Genomic DNA, 20,977 nt, shown 5'->3' on the forward strand with positions numbered 1-20,977 from the left:
GGGTTGTATTTATTCAAGGAATAGAAAATGAACTCTGACTTCATTTTCATAAAAGGCAAAAAGACTATGGCAAAGGTATTAATAATTTCACTTAAGTGGTCAACTCTATGCAGGATAGCGATTATTTATCCACTTATCCAATGGAAAGACTGAGTTACAGAATCAGAGGTTTAAAAATTGGGAAGGTTCTTGGGTGTCACCTACTTCTACTTCCTTTGATACCACCTTGGATGGTTATCCAGCCTCTGTTTGAGTATTTCCCAAGGAAGATATTTCATCTTTAGACAGATCTGTTAGAAAGTTCTTTCTGACCTTGGGCTGACATCTCTGCTGTAACTTACACCCTCTGGCTCCATCACCAATGGGCAAACGGTGAGAGTGTCAGACATTTTCCACATCCTCATCAGGAAGATCTCTGTGAGCTGTTAAGAATGTACTGTAGGACATACCACATATGGACACGCCCACGGTTCATCAAGTCCAGGGTTCTGTCACAAGGGTCTTTTTGGTGGTGAAGCTGGTGGTGGAGGTTATGACTACTGAAAACTAATGGCTAAGACCATACATTCCTAACCACATTACTAATCTGCTGTTGATCCATTTTTCATAGATTCAACCTAGACTTTAATGAGTCTATTTATATATTCAGAGTGTATCTCTTTTTAGAGAAATTCACCCTATTTGTTTACTATATGCCACATCTTACTTATCCTCAAACTCCATTAAGCGTCACTGTTATTCAAAAGGGCTAGTTCCACTTTCCAGGACTTGGGAAGGGACGTGGCAAGGTAAGTATTAGCTAATTCACTCTCCACCTCCAGCATGTCTACCATGGACCCAAATTTTTCTACATCCCAGTACTTAGCACAATGCCTATAACATGGCAAGACTTCAATTGATATGGACTAAATTAATAGCTAAAGGAATAAATTTTTACCCTGTGTTTTATTACGGAGTCATTATTTCCTGAAATGTAACCAGCATTCACTTCTCTAAGCCTAAACCTTAGGAAAACAACTTGACATCAAATCAAGACTCTGAAGACAGAGAGAATCCTCAAGTATTGGGAACTTGGGAATTGCTTCTATGTATAGCTGTTTGTGCATTTCTTGATTCAGGTCTCAGAAAGGTTTCAGTTTTCCTTTGGTTTCTTCTATTCTGGTCATGGAATTTCTGACCTTCAACAGAGTCTGAGTCCCTGAGCAGAGGCCCGTCATTTCTACCCTCAGCTTCTCTTACAAGAATCCTGGCCAACTTTCCATTAACATCTTCAGCCACTTGGATATCTATTCAAAGTTTATACTGAGCAATACATTGTTTACTGATTCATCATCATTATATCCCAGTTTTATAAAACTTTATCTCAAGGTTCTTAAAAGTGAATTCATTGTCTAACAGATTAAAAAAAAAAAGCAGTCTTAGGTAACCACATGTCATTAACATGTTCCACATGGTGGGCCTCTCTGGGTCTGCTGAACACCAGAGACCTGATGTCATCTCTGAAGTTTCCAATCAGAGATGATCAAATTGGCAAGTGTCCCCCTCTTGCTTACTTTGTGACAACAGAGACCCTTTCCAAACCCGCTTTGTTCAGTACTTTGGCTGTAATCACCTCTCTGATTTCCAGGCCTCTTCTCTTTAGACTTTTCAGTCTGCTTACTGGCCAAACCAACAGAATGTGCTGAAGAGGAGGGAGGCAAGGAAGGAGAGGAAATAAGCCAAAGAGCTCTTTTTGCAAACTGATGCTGCCTTGAGATCAACCAATTTGGAAAAATAGCCAGAGTGAAAAGAAATATTCTTCCAACCTTCTTATTTAAAAAAAAAAAAAAGGTGGGACCATTCCTTTGAAGTTCAGCAACTATTTGATAATTACAACAATTACAACTACATTCATGAATCCGTTAGGTAACACACCAATGCACAGTTTCTGCCTTTTATTTGTCTTGAGCATTGATTTTTATGTTTCTTTCATTTGTTTTCTTTGTAGTTCCGACACCTGACCCTTCCCCATACTCTTTGCTGGTGATACTGGTAACAAAGGGAACCTATGCTAGCGACTGGGGAGGCCACTGGGCATCTCTCAATAGAAGACAGTCAAGGGCTAAGGGAAATGCTTCTGAGATAGAATCTTGAAATCATAAAGGAATTACCCAACCAGGAAAACAATTTACGTGCTAGGTTCAGGAGATGTAAAGGCAAAAAAGATACAGGATCTTTACCCTTTAGGAGAGTCCTGCTCAACAAAAGGAGAACAATATGTAACTGACTAATTTCTGAACTGTGTGATAAATGCTACACTGGAGATGTGCAAACAATGCCAAGGAGCACTGAGCGAGACATGAATACACCTGGAAGACGCACGGAGGATTCCATCAAAGGCCAGTTATTTAAGTGTAATGTTACAGGGCACTCAGTAGCTTTCCACACAGACAAGGGGCAGAAGGAGCTTTCTTAGTAGAGTTAACAGCATATGCAAAGACTTGGGAATATGGAAGAGAAGATGTGTTTTGAGAACTGGAAACAGTTCAGGGTGACTAGAGCTCCGGGTGCAAGATGAGGGGCAGAGGGTGAATACCATGGAGTATCCTGTGGGTGATACTGTGCCTCTGAACTCCTCTTCTTTCTCTTCCTGTTCCAGCATTTAAAAGGACACAAAACCTGGATGTACTGTTCTTTCAAATCTAATCCCCATAGGCCAACTTTCTAATCCTTTTTCTTAGACTGTCCTTGGTCTACTGAGGTGAGGTCAAACCTTCTACCCATCCTTCTCCTTCACTGGATCTGGAATCGGCTACTACCTTCAGATTCCTCAGGTATTTGTTGTCTAGGGATAGCCTTAAAGACCTCCCAAAGAAGGTCTTGCAAATTGGAAAAAAAAAAATCTATCATTCAAGATTTGGCTTTAGGTAGTACAATAATTACATCTACATGATGAATTGTCTGTCATTGATGTGCTTTACAATGGTTTAGAGGAACAGGTGTCCAATGGACAGATAACTGGAGCTGAGTTCAAATTGTTCCTCACCCAGTGATTCCCAACTTGGGAACCCTGTCCGCACTTGGAGTTTGAGTAGGTAGCAATGGTGGTCCCTAAGGAGTTTTCACTGCCTCAAGAAGGACAATAAAAATCCTTGATAACATGCAGCAGACTGATTAAAATACTAAGTTTCTTTGTATTTGACTGGCGTGGTCTAAGTTTAACTTAGTAATACAAAATCACCCGAGGGGCAGACTAGCAGAGTGGTTAAGAACACTCGCTCTGGGGCCAGACCGCCTGGGTTCCAACTGCAACCTTGCTGCTCATTGGTGCCACCTTGCCAAGTTCTCCCACCATTTCATGCCTAGGTCCCCCTGTCTGAAAACAGAGAAAATGATATTACCCCCTCCTAATTGTTACTTAGATTGATTAAACACAAAACATTTCAAAATGAGAGAGAAAATACAATGACAGTGTGAGGACCACTGGTCTAGCTCAAGTAAAAGAAATCCACCCCCCTATCTGCTCAGGTTGGGATCTGTAATCCAAGAGAAAACATTCTTACTTCACTGGAATTTCAAAGCTCTGTCATCCCTCTGGCTCTGAATTGAATGTGGAAGGACCTGTACGTTACCTAATTCCATTTCTCATTCTCTCCTCCAAGAACCAAAAACGTGTCCCTCAAGCCTCTGTAGGCCTCATTATCTTGCAGATATTTCAGACTCCAACATGTTAGCCATTAAACAGACGTCACTCTGTTAGATGACACCATCTCTGGGCAAGAGCCATAGATAATAAAACAACTGCCAACTTTCTCTGGCAAACCCACATGGCCAAGAGGACAATGGTGGAAAAGATTCATGACAGAGGAGGGAGAACAAATAATAAGGCAGAGAAAAAAATGTTAAATACTGGCTGAAAGACCGTAAGCCAGGGGACGTGAAAAACAGCTCTGGCGTGGATGAATAGGTGGATTCTGGCAGGATGCTGCTGCTCCAGTCCAGCGCGGGGCCAGCTACCCCGAACTGTAGATGCAGCAATGCCTGCAAAGGAGTCCAGCGCTGATGACTTCCACAGAGCTGCTAAATGGCACCCATGCCAGGGACAACGAAAGAGTATGCAAAATCTACAGGGGCTGGTGAGACTTCCGGGAAAGAGCAGGAGGAGACTGGCTGGAGAAATACAGCCAATGGCTCTAGGGAGAATGAATGAAAATACACACATTGAAAGTGAGGGAGACACTTGGGAAATCATGCTGGTTGGAAGAAGGCGAGTAGTCAGCTCACTGGCTCTAAGCGTGCCTTCAGGAGCCACAGGGACCAGGAGGTGGACGAGGGCAAGGTTGTCTGCCAACTGACAAGCTATGCCCATCAGAGGAGAGTGACAGCATTCTCTGGATGCTGTCATCGGCTGGATTTGCAAATTCTGAAAGCTAGTATCTCGCAGTACTCGGTTTTACCATCAGTAAAATGGGAAGCACTGCACCAAAATCAATCAACTCAGAGGTAACAACAGAAAATGTGGATCACAGATACTATACAAAGTGATTATTGCTATTATTTGTATACTTACGATTCAAATGCCTTGAAATAAATATGAGGTTGAACTATACGAAATTGCGATAGCCTACCATTTTGACCTACAACTAAGGTAATTTTGCATGTTCAGCTTAATAGCTAGATAAGGGGGTAGACAAGATTTGAGATAATTGGTTATACTGGAGAACTCTACTAACAGATTTTAACTGCGATCCACCCTGACCCTTGACTCCCAAAGAAAAGTTGTTTCTTCCAGATGTAAGCAAAGAGGAGCTGGCCCTGGGGCTAATCTCTTTCCCTTCGCCCTCCTTTGTGCTTCTTTAACTTTCAGCACCCTCAGCTCCTCATCTCACAGTCCTCGTTCTGGCTGCACACTTGTCTTCACTGGGTGTTGTTAGGAGGGGTGGGAACCTAACGGGGTTCCCTTCTGTGCCAAGGAGGTGATTCTGCACTTTATGAACATGGCCTTGGGACAGGAGCTGCTTAAGAGGGAGAGCTGCAAAACAATTCTTTACTCTCAAATGTTTTCCCCACCACCAGTAGAGATTCCTTCCTTTGGGTTAAGTATTAGCTTCGCTAAGCATCCTCTTCCAGCAAGTAAATACATCCATTTCCATAACACAGTGAATGGGATGTATTGGCTCCATTTTTAGATCACCATCCCCCGAAACATGTAAAGGGACACCAGGCACCAAGAAGGACTGCCAGTAGCCACATTCCCAGCAAACAGCAGTGCTTGCTGGAAAACACTCTGAAAATGAGCTCAGACTTTGAGTGCCTCCCACACCTCATCCTGCAGCCCTCTTGCTTTTTGCAGTGAGGGGCAACCTATTAAAACTACTTATCCATATAAACCAACCTCCCCATAATACACGGCCTGCCACTGGCCCTTTGTGACAGTCTCTGTCTTGCGGAATTTAGAGTGTTCTGGGCCAAGCCTCCAAGAGCGAACTCCATAGAGACAATGACACCCTCCCCGAAAGCTGCAGCAACACCCTGGACTACAGAAGGGTTATTCCAACAGGAACCTATCATGGGACCAACAGCAGTGGCTCCTGGGGTGCCATGCCAGCAAGGAACATCTGGAGGGAACCGTGTCACCTGGGACAGTCCCCCTTGCAGTTGGCTAAGATGCACTGGAAGCTGGGAGTACAGGTAAAGCCCAAGGTCAAAGACAGGAAGCAGGTTGCTGACAGAGGAGAACCCGGAGTCACACACACCACGGCACTTCTAAAACAAGTTCATAGAACCTTCACTTTACAGACACATCATAATTTTAATCCTCTCCTCTTTATGTATGTGTTTGCTTTGGAAGGGGTCCCTGGGAATTATACAAAATTTCCCAAGCATACTTGGGCTTTCTGTAAAATCTTGGCTGCCACTCCTAACAGGGACAAGGTTTTCACTTGAGATGTGGGCTGAGAGACCCACAGAGTCCTCTTACCTTCTGTGCCTCTGCCTCTTCCCTTTAAAGCGCAAGATCCCTGCAGGGGTGGTGCTCCCTCTAGCCCAGCACAGGGGGCTCTCCAGGCATGCGGACAGACAGACCTCCAGTGCCTGCTTCTCGACCATGAGACTCAGTGCAAAGACTCCTGCTTCTCTTGCACTTCATGCCCTTTGTCTTCTCTTTGGAAGAGCTGCCCACTGGGGTGGCCACCCCAAAGATGCCATTTTACCTCTCAGTTTGCTACTAAGTGACCTTTCCCAACTAAACCTCCCTCTGCTCGGGCTCAGCCTCTGGGACTCCTTTCCTAAGGCTCACAGACTCTGGAACCTGCAGGGTGTCCTCCTTTCCCCAGGTTCAGGCAGCACAGACATGCCCCACTATGCAGAGCCAGCTCAGATGACCCAAAGGGTGTGTGTGTCTAATCTACTATTAAGATAAGTCACTGTCTTACAGCCGCAGTCCATCTCAGATCTGAATCAAAATTGCCCCTAGTCTTTCAAATGAAGACTGTTCATAGATTCATTCTTTCTTCCCTTCTTAGTTGGTGTCCCAAACTAGCTCCCCACTATCACTCTCCCTGACTCACCCTAGGTTGGGGTAAGGCTTTCTCACTCCAGAGTTCCTGGTTTTTAATTTCTCTGCCACTCATCAACTTTGTTTAATGTTTTGTAACTAAATGAACAATTATTATTTTACTCTATATATCTGGCATTACCAGAAAAAAAAAATCTAAGAATAGGAACCTGAAAAAGGTACAGTCCTAGTCTTCAAGGAGCTTCATTCTAGCAGGGGGAAGACAGCGCCCAGGAACACAGACCACAAGACAGAAAAATAATCTCAAGCTGAGGGAATTTATTTTCCCCTGGGAATAAGAAGGTATTACTGTCTCCTCCTGATAAGAGGAATCTCCCAGAGGCAATGCTGGATATTGTGCCCTGGGGCTAGGTCTGATTAAAGCTAAATACATATATTGACCCTTCCACTCAAAGCCATATTTGGGCCACATAATTTGTAAGAAATCTAGAAGGAAGAAATAAACCAATTAGAAATAAACGAGTTCCCTCCTATTGCAGACACAATGCCTGGAAGCAAAATCTGCCAGAGTTTCCACTCCAAAAGGACCAGATGTCTACTCTTCTCCATAATGTGGACACACACACACACACACACACACACTTTGGTGGAGACTTCTAATCAGGGACATAATGAATGGGAATGAAAAGTAGCAGCTCCATAAGTAAAGGTTGAAGCTCACACTGAATCTTGTGAATGACACTCTTCCTGAAGAAGCAGGAGGAATTAGAATGGACCGTGATGATGGTGAAACCATGGGCTAACTCTGTGAACTCACCAGGACTCCTGCTGGGATTCTGGAAGGCCCAATGAATATCGCGCCTTGTCCTCATTTGAGCTCAGAATAAATTCCGAGACAGACCTAGGAGCCTGATGCAATGGAAACCAAAACCCCAGTTTTGCTACTGATGAAGGTGCCTGGAGACTACGGCGTAGGTGTGAAGGCTGAAACAGTGAGCTAGAGCTCCCCTGAAATAAGACGACTTCCTTCTGGGAAGGGAGTTCTGGGAACTGCAGGCAAAGGGGAAGAGCAAGAGCCCAGGTGGTCCAGTCTCTGCAGGCAAGCGGGTCCCGAAGACTTCCTTTCCCAGACTCAGCAATCATATCCATCATTCTGGTTCCCACTGAGGGGAAGGAGAAAGGGACGGGGCTGGAAGCCAGGAATACTGCTCACAGATAACTCTTTTCATTCAAATGAAGAGTGGGAAATAAGCATCCTCACCAGCTCCCTCAAGTTCTCCTGGACACTCAGAGGACACTGCTGTCAGCCCAGCCACCCTCTGATGGCACCGCAGTGAGAGGCTCATGGGCCCAGAGAGTCTCCCGAAAGGCATTCAAGGAGCATACACTGGGTGGCTGTGTCCTCCCCATCTTTCCTCTCACACTCCCTTCCTGAGCCTCCGGATCACACTGGGATGGATTGAGGTTGACAAACGTGAACGTGTTTTGGTTTGAGGTTTGGCAAATTCCAAAACTCCAAAGTATTCCACAGATGTTTTGTGTGCTACAAAACCAAAAAACATTGGCCAAGCACTTTCCCCCCTAATTTTAAGCCCATGTGTTTTTTTAAAGGAAATGTAATCTGTATGGTTTGGGTACATTTATATGCAACTCATCAAACCGTACTCGACTGTAGGAGTCATTTGATGTCTAAAACGCAATGGGAAAATCATAGATTTATAAGAACTCTCAGCATAAGAAGGGCAATAGAGGAGGTGCTGGTTGGAAGGTGAGGCACTAGCTGGACTCTGGGGTTGGCACAGACCACCAGTTCCCGAAGATTTATAAATAATCCTCTATGTTCCATCCATCAATCTTTCCCATCTGCAAAATGGCATTAATAATTCTTGCTCTCATCCCGCAGGCAGCTAGTGAGAATTCAGCTGTGATTATCAGGTAGTGTTGAGCTTTTTAAAGAGGAAATAAATACAAGGTCTTCTGTACTTGCCTCCAACAAGTTGATTTGAATCTCGCCTCCCAGAATGCTGGAGGATGAACGTGGCTTCTACATTTCACAACTCATCCTTGCCCTGTCGTGACCCAGGTGACTTCAGTCTCATCAGGTCACAGTTTCACTGACTAGGGAGGTTCAGCCTGACTTCCTGTCCTCTACAGGGGAACCCCTCCTTTACAGGGATATAGAAAGTACATGACAAAGTCATGAGGAAGAGTCTACAAAGACAGGTAGGGGATATAAGTTGATTGATTTGGAGAAGAGAAAGTTCTGGGTACTTTGGAAGCAGTATCTTTAAGTAGATGAAGGGTTTTTAAGAGGAATAGTTCTCTTTTCCATTTCTGCTGAAGATGAATGAAGCCAAGTTTAAACTGTTAGCCTGGTAAAGCACAAAGTGCACAAACTTTGAAGTCAGGTGAACTTTGGTTTTAATCCCTTCTCCAGCTTTACAGTGTGTACTTAAGCTCTCTGAGCCTGTTTCCTCATTTGTAAAATCGAGGTTGCTTAAAAGATTAGAAAGAATGTAAGTAAAGCATTCAATCACAGATAACTTCTATAATTACCGGTATTACTTAAAATAGCCTGCAGGTTTTACTAGGATATAATGGAGAATTTCCATGCTGTCAGAAATAAACAAATAGATAAATAATTAAAGTACTGAATTGGGCAAATGAGGACCCACAGTTCTGCTTTCCTGGAGTCCTTATGAAGAAGAACAGCCCTCCAGGCAGGACAGACAAGTAACTGTCCTGAGCAGTAAGACATTCACCAGCTCTAAGGCAGACACAGGCCACGGTCAAATGATGTGTCCAGGTTCCTTCTAGCCCAGTGAGGAGACAGGAGAACCTCAGGACTTGAATTGAGCTGCCATCACAACTTTCTAACCAGAGACAAAAGCTTCAAGACACATGGTTTTAGTCTCAGGATTAAAGTGTGGCTTCAATTCCCAGGTGGTCAATACAGCCTCCCTATTCCAATTTTCTGTCCTAAGTCATGCCTCTGAAAAGCTGTAGACCTCTCCTCGAAAAAAAAAAAAAAAAAAGCTGCTCACCCACACCCACACACCATTTTCCTTTCAGTATCTGGAATCTCCTGAAATCCACCCATGGACTCCAAGCTAAAGATCTGAAACACCCTCGAGGCTTCTTTATGGAAGGCGAGCTTCTATTCTGAGTTCCTTCTCTCTAACAAGGTCCTCAGTAAGCCCCGGAGGCAGAGCCCTGGAAAGGAGGCAGCAGGAAACAGCTAGAGGCATGTCCTGTGACCTGGACAGGGAATAGCAACTGATTGGGAGGAAGAAATAATCATTCTTCGTTGGCTAAATTTTGAAAACAAAGGCCTTTTATTTTAAACAAAGAACCATTAACAGGAGAGCAACGGGCGAGGAGTCCACACACCTGCGTTCTAGGGTTCCAGTGTGGCTCTACTGCTAATGAGTTGCTTGACCTAGAACACGTCATTCAACGTTGTCATCTTCCAGTTAGCAGTTTAAGTGAACTTTTCTCAATGGATGTGGCCTTAAAAAGTTCTGAGGTAAATAAAATGTTAAATTTTGTATTGTAAATGTATTTTATATATATGATAAAAATATCTAAATGTATTTTAAATATATGGTAAAAATTTCATGGACAGTGCTTTCATAAATTGTTTTATAAAGAAAAAATCACTACATACAGCTGATTTTTAGCAAAAATCTAGGTTCTAATATGATGTGCTACATAGTTCACGAAGTGATCCTAAATGTAATACTAGACAATTTATCTGAAAACTCTGGCAGAGAAAATGGCAAAGATAACCCCTGACAAACTGTCATTCAGAAGTAAAAAAAAAAAAAAAGCCCCTAAATTAGGAAAATGTCTGAACATTAAAGTAAATAATAATTAATGCAAAGTCTATGTACTTATAGGAGACGGGTCATATTTGTTATCTCAGTATGGTTTTATAAAATGAAACTTTCTCATTGAAAAACCTTAGCTATATCTGCTTTCCCTAGCCATTTTAAGCTCTCCTAACTCTCTGTGAATAATAGATTTTAATTTTATATAGGAAGGATGAGATAGGAAGGATTTAGAGAGAAGGAGAATTAACCAGAAAAACACCACAATCTCTAAGCCCATTTGCGATAAGAGCAAATAGCCCTACAAACATCGGCCACTCCTAAGAGCTCCACTAAGTAACAAGCTAATCGTAATGATGATGTTGGGTCGTCAAGAAAGGTGGTGTTGAATAACTCTCTTTACTAAAGCAGGGACCATCTAATATAGTTCAGAAATATTTGAGGAAAAACAATGCTCAATTTTTAAACAAAGTTTTAGCTCTTAAAAGTAATAATTTTCTGAAAAAAGTATTTGTCCACAATTCCTTGTTTTCTGATGATGAAAGATAAGTGAGATATCACTATAGGTGCTGCAGCCACCTCTAATCACACCGGAATAAGCTGCAATCTTTTTTTTTTTTTTTTTACAATTTGATGAATTCTGATAGATGTACACACCAATGAAACCACCACCACAATCAAGATAGCTAACATTTCCATCATTCCTCAAGAGGTGCTAATTTCGAACTCTCAGTTTATCCCTTCCCACCTCCTTTGCCCCCTGGTGACCAGAAGTTTAATGATAATAAATCACTGTAAAATTTGCTTTAAGCGACTAAATTACCAAGTATGAGGCAGGGAGAAAAACACCACGAGGGATGTGATCTGGTGATTAGCACTGCATTAACAAAGAATTTGGATAATTCAGCCTTTGGGGGACTCCCAAGTCAGCACAGTGGCATAACACACAAGTGTTCCCCAAAAAGCAGAAGCCAGAAGCCACCAGTGGAAGTGGGGGGAATAATGTCACATGGAAAAGGAATGTCAGTGAGTCTCCTTCCCAATTTTCTTACCTGTTTCTTCCAGAATCTCTGAATCCTTTAGCAAAAGGGTTTCGGTCAATTTTTAATCTGGTGATCTGGAAACAGACAAAAAAGTATGAATTGTATTGATGTTAACTGACTTTTTTTTTGTTGTTGTTGTTGTTGTTCCTAGAAAGTTAACAAGAATCACAACCTCTATTGTTTTAATTTAGTTTCCTTTTAGTTTGAGATTTAGATTGAAGTTGACCTAGAACTTGGGCCTGACATACAGATGTCTGACCCATCTGAGCCGCTTCTCCCTAAAAATCAGGGTTTTCCCAGTATGTGACTCTGTAAACTCTCTTCTGCTCACCTGCATTGTCCCCAAATGGTGATAAGTCACTTGCCCAGACAAACGAAGGTATCAAAATGGAAAACTGGGCAGTGGTCAAGTACTTGGTACATGACACACAGGAGGCAGCTGACAAGTGCTTGTTGAATGAGTGAGGAAATGAATAAGTGAGCAAGTGAGTGAATAATGAATGAATGGATTTAATCAATCCAATCAGGTGGAATCAGACGACAACCTGCCTCAGCTTGAAAGAACCAAATAGTTGACGACATTTCCCATTTCAGTTAAGTTGTGCCTCTTTTTGCCACTAGAGATCATTCATTTGATGACCCAAAGTGGTCTTGGAAAAGACACAAAAAAGTAGCTTGACCTCTGTCAAGGCTGCACTCAAAGAAAAATCTCCAAATTTGGGACGGGATGGGGAAAGACGAAGCGCATCTCACCCAGTCTTCAAGTCTCACAAGCAGATCAGAAGAAACAAAGAAGCAGCTTTGTAAGACTGAGCAAACCTGATGCACACAATTGTGTGACCCAGGTTGGGTGGGTCCTTGGGAGCCACGTGGGTCAACCTCCACTCAGTGCATGAGTCCCTGTTGGTTGCATCGTGAGTCCCCTCACACTCGGCAATGGTATATACTACCCTCATGCCTCCAGACTAGAACAAGCCGGACCGACAAATTCCACCGGCGGTCTGGTGTTTCCGCCTTCAGCCTTTGTCATGGGAGGTATTTTGAGACCTTGTGTCTGAACCAAATGTTAAGGACTCACTATGCTCAAGCAGCTGAGACTTAGGGGTGGAGGCTAGGGAGCGCAGAAAAGAAGGGAAGTCACTCTCAAGGGAAGGTCATTCAAAAAATAAAGGGGTCTCATTTTTTAAGACCATCTTCCCATTTCTGACATGGCAGAACTTAATCACTGGGGTGACTAAAGTTGCTTCCTACGTGGCAAATCCTTCCAAGGCCCTCTTCAGTCTCCCCTTGTCAGACTGGAACTTCCCAAAGCCACAGTCTAAAGGTCTTTAAAATGCAATGTGCAACTCTGACAAACAGACTCTGACTTGAAAGTACCAAAGGATTTTTTTTCCCCTCCCTAAACATTCCTTGCCTCTAGAGTGCCACACTAATAATGTAGCACTAATAGCAAAGCAAAAGCCATTTTACGTCTGTTTTATAGACCAGAGCAGGAGCCTGAAGCTTTGGCTTTCCAAAGTCTAGTGTCTGCCCTGTGAATACTGTATTGGGTTTAAAGACTGTCACTGCTTTTCTGTTTTTGACTTAAAATCAGTTTTCTTCCTCCATAATCCACGGCAATAAACCACACACCGTATTTTCTTTTCAAGTTGGGGTTATAATATTTTATTTTCTCTTTCAAGTTGGCTTATCCTGTCCAACTCATTTATGACAGGGGTTTCTGATAGACGGTTGTACTGCCATGTTTTGGGGGCACAGACCCCTGTAAATATAATGACACTTTATTTCACGGGTCTGGGAGAAATGGTTGAAAAGCTGTTTCCCACAGCTCCCTGTGTGTCAGGCCCAGGGGTCTGCATGGGGATTTAATAGACAAATGCCACAAATATTAGGAAACACAACACCTCCCTACTTGTTTCAAAGCATTTAACGTGGGGTTTAGGGAGCTTTATGGAGAGCCTGATTGTGCTCCTCATGATTTATTCATGATCAAGTGCCAACCGTGTGCAAAGCAGTGTGACAGGTAGCAGGTGACAGAGTGGTGTACAGTCAGTGTAGAGCTGTGAATCGTCTGTCCCCACTCCCCCTACCCAAGAAGCATACAACCTAGGAGAAAAAAGCAGACATATACGTTAATCACTGCGATGTAAAGCAGAAAGCGATAAGGTTTGAAATAAAGGCAAAGTTCCCCGAGAGCTTAGAGGAGGCAGTGATGGTTCTGAGCTGACGGGCTCCGAGGTATCACCTTAGAGGGAGCACATGAGCCGAGCCCTGAAGGATGCTCAGGAGTTTAATGAAAAATGCAAAATGGGGAGAAAGGAACAAGGGACGCGTTTCACAAGAAAGGTCCCATGTTGAGTCGTAGAATGGAAGCGGGAAAGAATGAAGCCTTTTCAAGATACACTGAGGAGTCCAAGTTGACCAGAGCACAGGGTACACAGGAAGAGAAGCAGTGACAGGAAAAGCTGAGAGGCTAGCCTGGGGCCCCGTCAGGGACAGTCTTGACTACCCCGCAGGCATCCAGGTAGAGGAGAGCACCTTTAGCCATACAACTGCAGGTAGGATCCCAGTTACTGACTGTGCTGATAGCTTCAGCTCTTTCTCCAAATACCAAGGTAACGAGGACAGTATTTTGGAGGAATAAATCAGTGTGTTCACAACCTCAGTAATCCTTAGTCTCTAGTAGTCCCTTGGCTCCTGATCAAGTGCCACCTGGTAGACCCAGATCTCATCCTCTACAGTACAGAAAGGGATGCCAAGGACCGCCTGCTATCCTAAGGATGTGGCATAAGGTGAATTCTCATCAGGTAGAAAAAAGAAGTGAAAATCCTCCCCTTCCACTCCAGTGGAGCATGAGAAAAGAGGAGACAGACAAAAGAGAAGCAAGCAGTTAGACTTCCATGCACCTTAGCACCCCGACTCAAACCAAAATCCCGGGGTGGGGGTGGGGAGGCTCAGAGGAACACCGGCAGGGTGACCTCCATGCACACACGGGGCTAGCTGCATCGGTATAAATGCCGCAGGAAGAGGACTGAGTTAGGATCCCCAAGCCTTCCATGGCCCTTCCGTGGTGGGTCAGGGACTCAGAGGTCCTCACGTGCCATGACAGAGAAGGCTGGGTGACCCCCAACAGAGGTGCCGCAGCCTAGGCAGGAACCAACCAGAGGACCTGGATGAGACCTGAGGTGAGGCTGCGTCAGCCCGGGAGGCCCAGGAGGCCCAACCGAGGCAAGGACAGAAAAGCCCAAGTTCAGCAGTCTTCTGTCAGTAGCACATATCGACACAAGGGACCCAAGGAGCAGACCAGACCTGACCCCCCCCCCACAACACACAGCAGAGGACAGCGGGGCCAAAGGACAGCACAGGGACCCACAGCAACCAGTGAGGATGCAGGAACCCCTCTGCCTCTGCCCCTGCTCATGCACCAGACATCTGGAGGCCATCTGGAGTAGCAGGCGGGGCTTATTTGAATAGTCAGTTTTCAACCCTACCCTACAATTGTTTTTATCGAGACCCCCATATGGTTGTTGATCTCCACCTCCCCATGTTAGACAAGGTCACTGTCATCTTTTGACTAAACCACTCTAAACCTTCCAACTGATCTCCCATCTTCCACTCTTGTCCCTGTCCAATCTCTTCTCCACCCAGCAACCAAAGTGATCTCTGTGAACATGGAGATCATGTCATTCTCTTCCGTGCCTACCACTATGCTCAGCATGCGATCCAAACTCCTTGCCTGGCCTCGTAGGGCCACCATGCTCTGACTCCAGCCGACCTCTCCCTTCCCACCCGCACTCCTCTGACTCTGGTCCACAGGCTCCAGGCCAACTGAACTGCTCTTAGTGCTGCCATGTGCCAAGCTCTTTTCCTGCTGTGTCCCCTCACTCTCCCTCCCAGACCAAAATGATCTTTCTCTGCTCTTCAGAGAGCTCACTCCTCATTCTAAGTCTTGGTCTAAATGTTATCTCCTGAGAGAGGTCTTCCTTGGTCATCCCTCCAAAATAGGACATTTCTGCCACTCTCTGTAACTACACCTTCTTTAATTCCAACTTTAATCTTAACCCAGTTGGTAATTATACATTTATTTTGCTGTTTACATATTTACTATCCATCTCTCCCCCCTAGACTGCAAGTAGGAACCTTGTCTATTTTACATACCATTTTATTAAGCAGAACCTAGTATGACACACTATTTATGCTCTGTGAATATTCGTTCAATGAATGCATGAACGAATGAATGAGGATGTGGGAACCAGGAATCACCAGTCCCAGCACCATAACAAGCCTTAGAGAATACAGACCAAACAATTCCATCAGTCCTATTTGCTTTCACTGTAGGCATTACAGACAAAAGTCTGAAACGTCCTTCCAGTCAGAACAAGGTCTATTAGTAACTTCCTGTGCAGCTAAAGCTATTTTACAGCAGCCATGTTCAAACCTGGTCCAATGTAGAGGCGACATGGAAAATGCAGAGGCTGTGGAGGCATTTTTCTTCACTGATTTTATTTCCATACCCTTATCCTGATTTGTGTCATCTGAGTTATTGAAGACTGTGGCACGTAAGGGGGTGGTTACTGGCTTGCCACGATTAATTTTAATCATTTCCCCTCACTATTTGGCTGAGTAACATGGAGGCACTTAATAAATGAGGTCTACCTTACAATGCACAGTGCAGACATCAACAGCACAACCTACAAAGAAAATGAAACTTGAATATCCAGAGTACAATTTCATAGGACCTAGGCCCCATGAGATTTCCCTTATTAGCATTCTATTCATTATCCTTTTTTTTTTTTTACCATATTGCTTTAAAAGTATTCCATCAGGATAAAAAAAAAAATTTAAGCCCACATGAAAAAAAAAATTCAGCACTGATTTGATTGGAACAAAACTGGCTGAATAGTTCAAGATACAATGAGTGGCTCAGAAATCCTATTGGATTTACTTACACAAACCTGCCTGTGGTTTCAGACTTCCTATCTAGTTCATGCAGCCAATTCTCATCAAGAAATAAGACTGTGTTACCTAAGGAGAGCGGGGCCGTGTCATTTTGAAAATCTAGTTTCCTTTTTGTGGAAAAAAAAAAAATCAAGGTTCAACAGTCTTTTTCCCTTAGAAAGGACAAGGACTCTGCAATGGAAATTTCCTGCTAATTCCATGAGGACATGTTGGCGTCAGCTTCTTCCAAGAAAAAGCAGAAAGTGTAGTAGGATCACCTTTATTCCCGCTTCTACCACCTTCTTCTCCGTGAAGAGAGTCCGAGCATGGCGTACTTTCCTCTCTGCCACAGGCCTGCCAAGTTGGCACCCCGAGAGCAAATAATAGTAAGAATAACTTCAGTATGCTAGCAGCCCTGGGGGCCTCTGGGTCAGCAAGGGTGAGAAGGAGGACTGGGAAAGGGGGAAAGCAAAGCACAAACTATTGCATGAAAATAGAAACCTCTTTCTTCACACTTCACTATTGCTTATAGCCAAAGAAGCAGAACCACAAATACATAAGGAAACTGGTAGTAGAGGTACGCTGGCTAATTATTCTTTCAGTCATTTTCCAAGTATATAGTCAGTACCAGACACGATGGCATAGACACAGGTATCTTAGAATGATGGAGATGGAGGTGTTCTTCCTCCTAATTAGTGGCTTCTGGGCTTCAAAATGTCATCGGGCAATTCTAACCCCCTCCCCTTCCGACATTTGAGGGATCGACACTGATCTTCCAATGTTTTATTCTACCAAATAAAGAGAATTAATAGCTGTCTACTATTTCCTGCCATCATTATTTCGTAAAATAAATGACATTTTAGTAACAAAAAAAAAAGTCAAGGGGACAAAACAAAATAATACACAGTCTCTTAAAATGAATGTTCACATGTATAAAAGTTCCTACGCTGTCTTTATTTTTCTCATCTTTCAGTGGACCATAAAAAACTTCTCCATAGACTGGCGACTGAGAAGCACTGATTCAGACAAACCATCAGTTTGCAAACGAGAAAACTGAGGTGGAGTGATTTGTCAAAGGCAGTACAGTCTGTCAGCACAATGTTGGGTCTAGAGTCAAGTCTCTTAACTCCTGACCTGGTGTTTTCCACCATATCACATTGGTTTTTGTACAGCTTTTGTGCTCAAAAAGCTCAGAATGTTGAGAGGAAGATTAGAAACACACACACACACAGGTGCGAATGTGACAAGGGTCACGAGAGAGAGAGAGAGAGAGAGTGGGGGAAAGTTCATTTGCAGCTGAAAAAAATATAAGGTAAGTTGTAAGGGATAGCATTTGCACGCAACTTGAAGAATAGAAGGAATCTAGACAGGAAAATGCAGGGAAAGGGCATTCCTGGTAAACAACACCACAAGCAAAGGCAAGACAACTACCAAGTACAGACAACAGGAAGACTAACGAGATTGCTGAGCTCTTGAGGTTAATGGAAAAAGAGCCTAATTTAAATGGTGTTGATAATTAGCCATGAGGCCCTTAATTGAAACACTTGGGATCCTGGACTTTACTCCCTAGGCACTGAGGAGTCAAGACAATGTTTTCACAGAGAAATAAGGCCGTCAGAGCTGTTCTTTAGTTAGGTCCATCTGGCAATGAATATACGTGATGGGCCATGGGACATTAACCTGTGGTCCAGGTGACTCAGCTGGAAGCTCTCGTAACAGCCCAAGGCGGAAGGCGGGCAGGTCCAGAACAAGGGCGGGAGCCATGAGGTTAGAAAGAAGAAAATATTCCATCAGTAGAAGCAACAACCCGGTGGCAGATTGGATGTGGGGAGAGGCAGGTGTCCAGCCTGGGTGACAAGATGGAAACCAACAGCAAACAGAGGCTTTAACCATGGAGAGGACTGGAAAGAGTCACAAATGAATAGTAGAGTTTGGAATATTTTGTTTACCAGCAACAAAACACCATGTTCCCACCTCTCATGTGTGGACTTGCTAAAACTATGTTGGTCTAAAATATTGTGGGGGTTAAACAAAGTTTACAGACATGAATACTCTAATAATTTTTCAACACTTGAAAATCATGAGTCAATTGCCTATTTGATAACAATAAACTGCTCCTTACTACTCTCATGTAAAAGCATGCAGAGAAAAGGGATGGAGAAATTATAAATTTAAAGCTAGCAGAGACCTTAGGAAGCAGATGCCAACAGCAAATTTTCTTGAAGAAGAAATTGAGGTCCAGAGAGACAAAATAATTTGCTCAAAGTGACATAGCTAGCTGGTGGAGAATTTAGGACTAAAACCCAAATGTCCAGCCGTTGCTGTCTGTGGACCAGGACACTGCCTTTCTTTTGGAAGGCCGGGTAACAGTTCATTTCAATTTCACTCCATCTATTGTCTTGCCTGCATTGTGTTCCTCCAAACAAGTTCCTGGAAATGATGAGGATTTCTCACTGACTCTTTCCTCTTTCCTTTCTCCTAGTCCTCCTAACCCTTCCCTTAAAAAAAAATGTATGAAGTAAACAACTTTGCCATAAAATATTATTTGTTCTTAATCTAGAAGTTTAAGGGAAGGAAAAAGACAGTAATCGCTGAATACAGCTCGCAAAAGAGAACAGCCGATACTACTTGGCATCTTCATGACAAGCCTGAGAATCACTGTTAGGTAACAGCTCGGACTTACAGAACACAGGCCTCCAGATTCCTGGGGGAAAGACCTGGGGTTAGTTTGCTTTATTAGAAGGCACTGGGTTCTATTAAATCATATCTACACAGCCAAAGGGAATGTTAAACAATCATGCTTATTGATTTATCCAGGGACTGGAGGCTTGTTAAACAGGCAAAAGCTGTTATCTTGATTTTAAAATGGGCAGAGTTGAGTATGACTCATCTATTTTGAATGTCAGCACATCATGAATTCACCAACATGACATGAGAACAGAGAGATGAAAGTAGTTACCTGTTGAATATAATACCTTTGTGACCCAAAGTAACTCTTCCAATTCCCAGCAACTCACATGCTCCTTAATAAGCAACTTATTCTTTAAAAGTGCCTCCACTCCCCACTGTCCTTCAGGCCTGTGCCTACACAGCCATTTAGGAATGTAGGCTGACTACCTAACTGGATGCCAGGTTTGTGTCAGTGACTTAATGCAAGTTTCCCTTATCTAGTCCAGTCCTGTGAGGCCAGGATGTTTTCAGATCAGGAAACACAAGCTGAAAGGAGTTAAGAAACTTGCTCAAGTACACTGTAAAGCACAGGGAAATATATACAAGATCTTGTGGTAGCTCAAAGCGAGAAAGAAAGTGACAATGAATATATGTATGTTCATGTATAACTGAAAAATTGTGCTCTACACTGGAAATTGAAACAACATTGTAAACTGACTATAATTCAATAAAAAAAAGTTATAATAAAAAAAAGGAAACTTGCTCAAGGTCACCCAATTCATCAGTAAAAAGGTTGGAAATCAAACCAGATATGTTTACTACCAAATCCCACGACCTTAGTCATGGTGCCCCACCCCACTGAACCACCACTGCCCCCACTCAGGTCCAGATGCAGACAGAATATTTATATGAGAAGAATCTCCTCAGATGCAGGAACACTGTCTATGGGGTAAAGCAGAGGAAGTGAAAGGGATTTCTGGTACCCATGTTTGGTCTTCTTTCATTGCCACAGTGAGTTGCAGCCTTCACGTTCCAGCTTGGGCTACAAAATTGACCCTCTTGGCTTCTAGAACTGATGATCTCAGCGAGGCAGTAGAATGGCCACACATCAGTGTTCCCGTTTCTAATGTGGTATTTACAGCCACATCTCTCTGCCTTCATGAGAAAGTTACGATTAAAATGGTGGCTGGGGTAGTCTTGGAAAATGTCCAAGCAATTATTCAAAGAACTTAGACTCACACCCTCCTTCTTCTGTAAAACAGTTAATCCCAAGATTCCAGTTACTCCAAAGGCCATGTCTATACTACTGTTCCATCTTGTATCAGAGCTTGAAAAATCTCAATCATTAAAGTTTTATGTAAGGACCCTCCATGACCTCTGCAATTTTACTCTCTGAGGAGCTTGAGAGCACTTAGTAATTTTTAAATAGTGCTCATAGCAAACTAAAGGTCTTCTACTTTAGATCAAATGTGGCATCTAAAAGAAAAATCTGAAGTTGGGAACACTTTTACAGCTGCTGAGAAAGCCCCACAATGATACAGTACTTAACGTTGATCAAATTAAGGGTTGTTGTAGATCAAATTTCTCTGAAGGTAGAAAGCATCCAAGGAATTTTATCCAGATGGTGCTATGAAAGATTGACTCTTTCTATATGAACTAAAGATTATATAACTCACCCTCACCTGCCTGGCACACTGAAAGCACCCGATAAATATTTAATAAATGAATATTTTTCCTCTATTGTTTTCTTTGTCAGAGCACTAAGCATAGTACCTAATACAAAAGGCATTGAGTACTATAAGTTCCTTTTTGCTCCAAGCAGGCCCAAAATAAAATTATGTAGACTTTCAAGCAAAATAAACAAGCAAAAACGCTGTTTCTGAAAGGGATTCACTGCAGGATCCTATTAATTAGACAATTTACTGAAAAAGGAAATACAATCTAACTTATAAAAGTGAGACTCACATGCCACTTTTAGAGAGCTGCATAAAGTGAGATGA

At 43.1% G+C, this 20,977-nt stretch overlaps 1 protein-coding gene across 2 annotated transcripts in view; it reads right to left on the reverse strand.

Annotated features, from left to right (window-relative positions):
- Positions 1-20,977, reverse strand: part of TBX15 (T-box transcription factor 15) — a 103,875-nt gene that overhangs the window by 13,748 nt on the left and 69,150 nt on the right. For both annotated transcript variants that reach the window (XM_010968037.3, XM_010968049.3), the window contains exon 6: positions 11,379-11,443. In XM_010968037.3, coding sequence (XP_010966339.1) covers positions 11,379-11,443 — 65 coding nt within the window. The remainder of the gene's footprint in view (positions 1-11,378; positions 11,444-20,977) is intronic.

This window comes from Camelus bactrianus, chromosome 9, assembly GCF_048773025.1.
Source record: "Camelus bactrianus isolate YW-2024 breed Bactrian camel chromosome 9, ASM4877302v1, whole genome shotgun sequence".
Taxonomy (NCBI): domain Eukaryota; kingdom Metazoa; phylum Chordata; class Mammalia; order Artiodactyla; family Camelidae; genus Camelus; species Camelus bactrianus.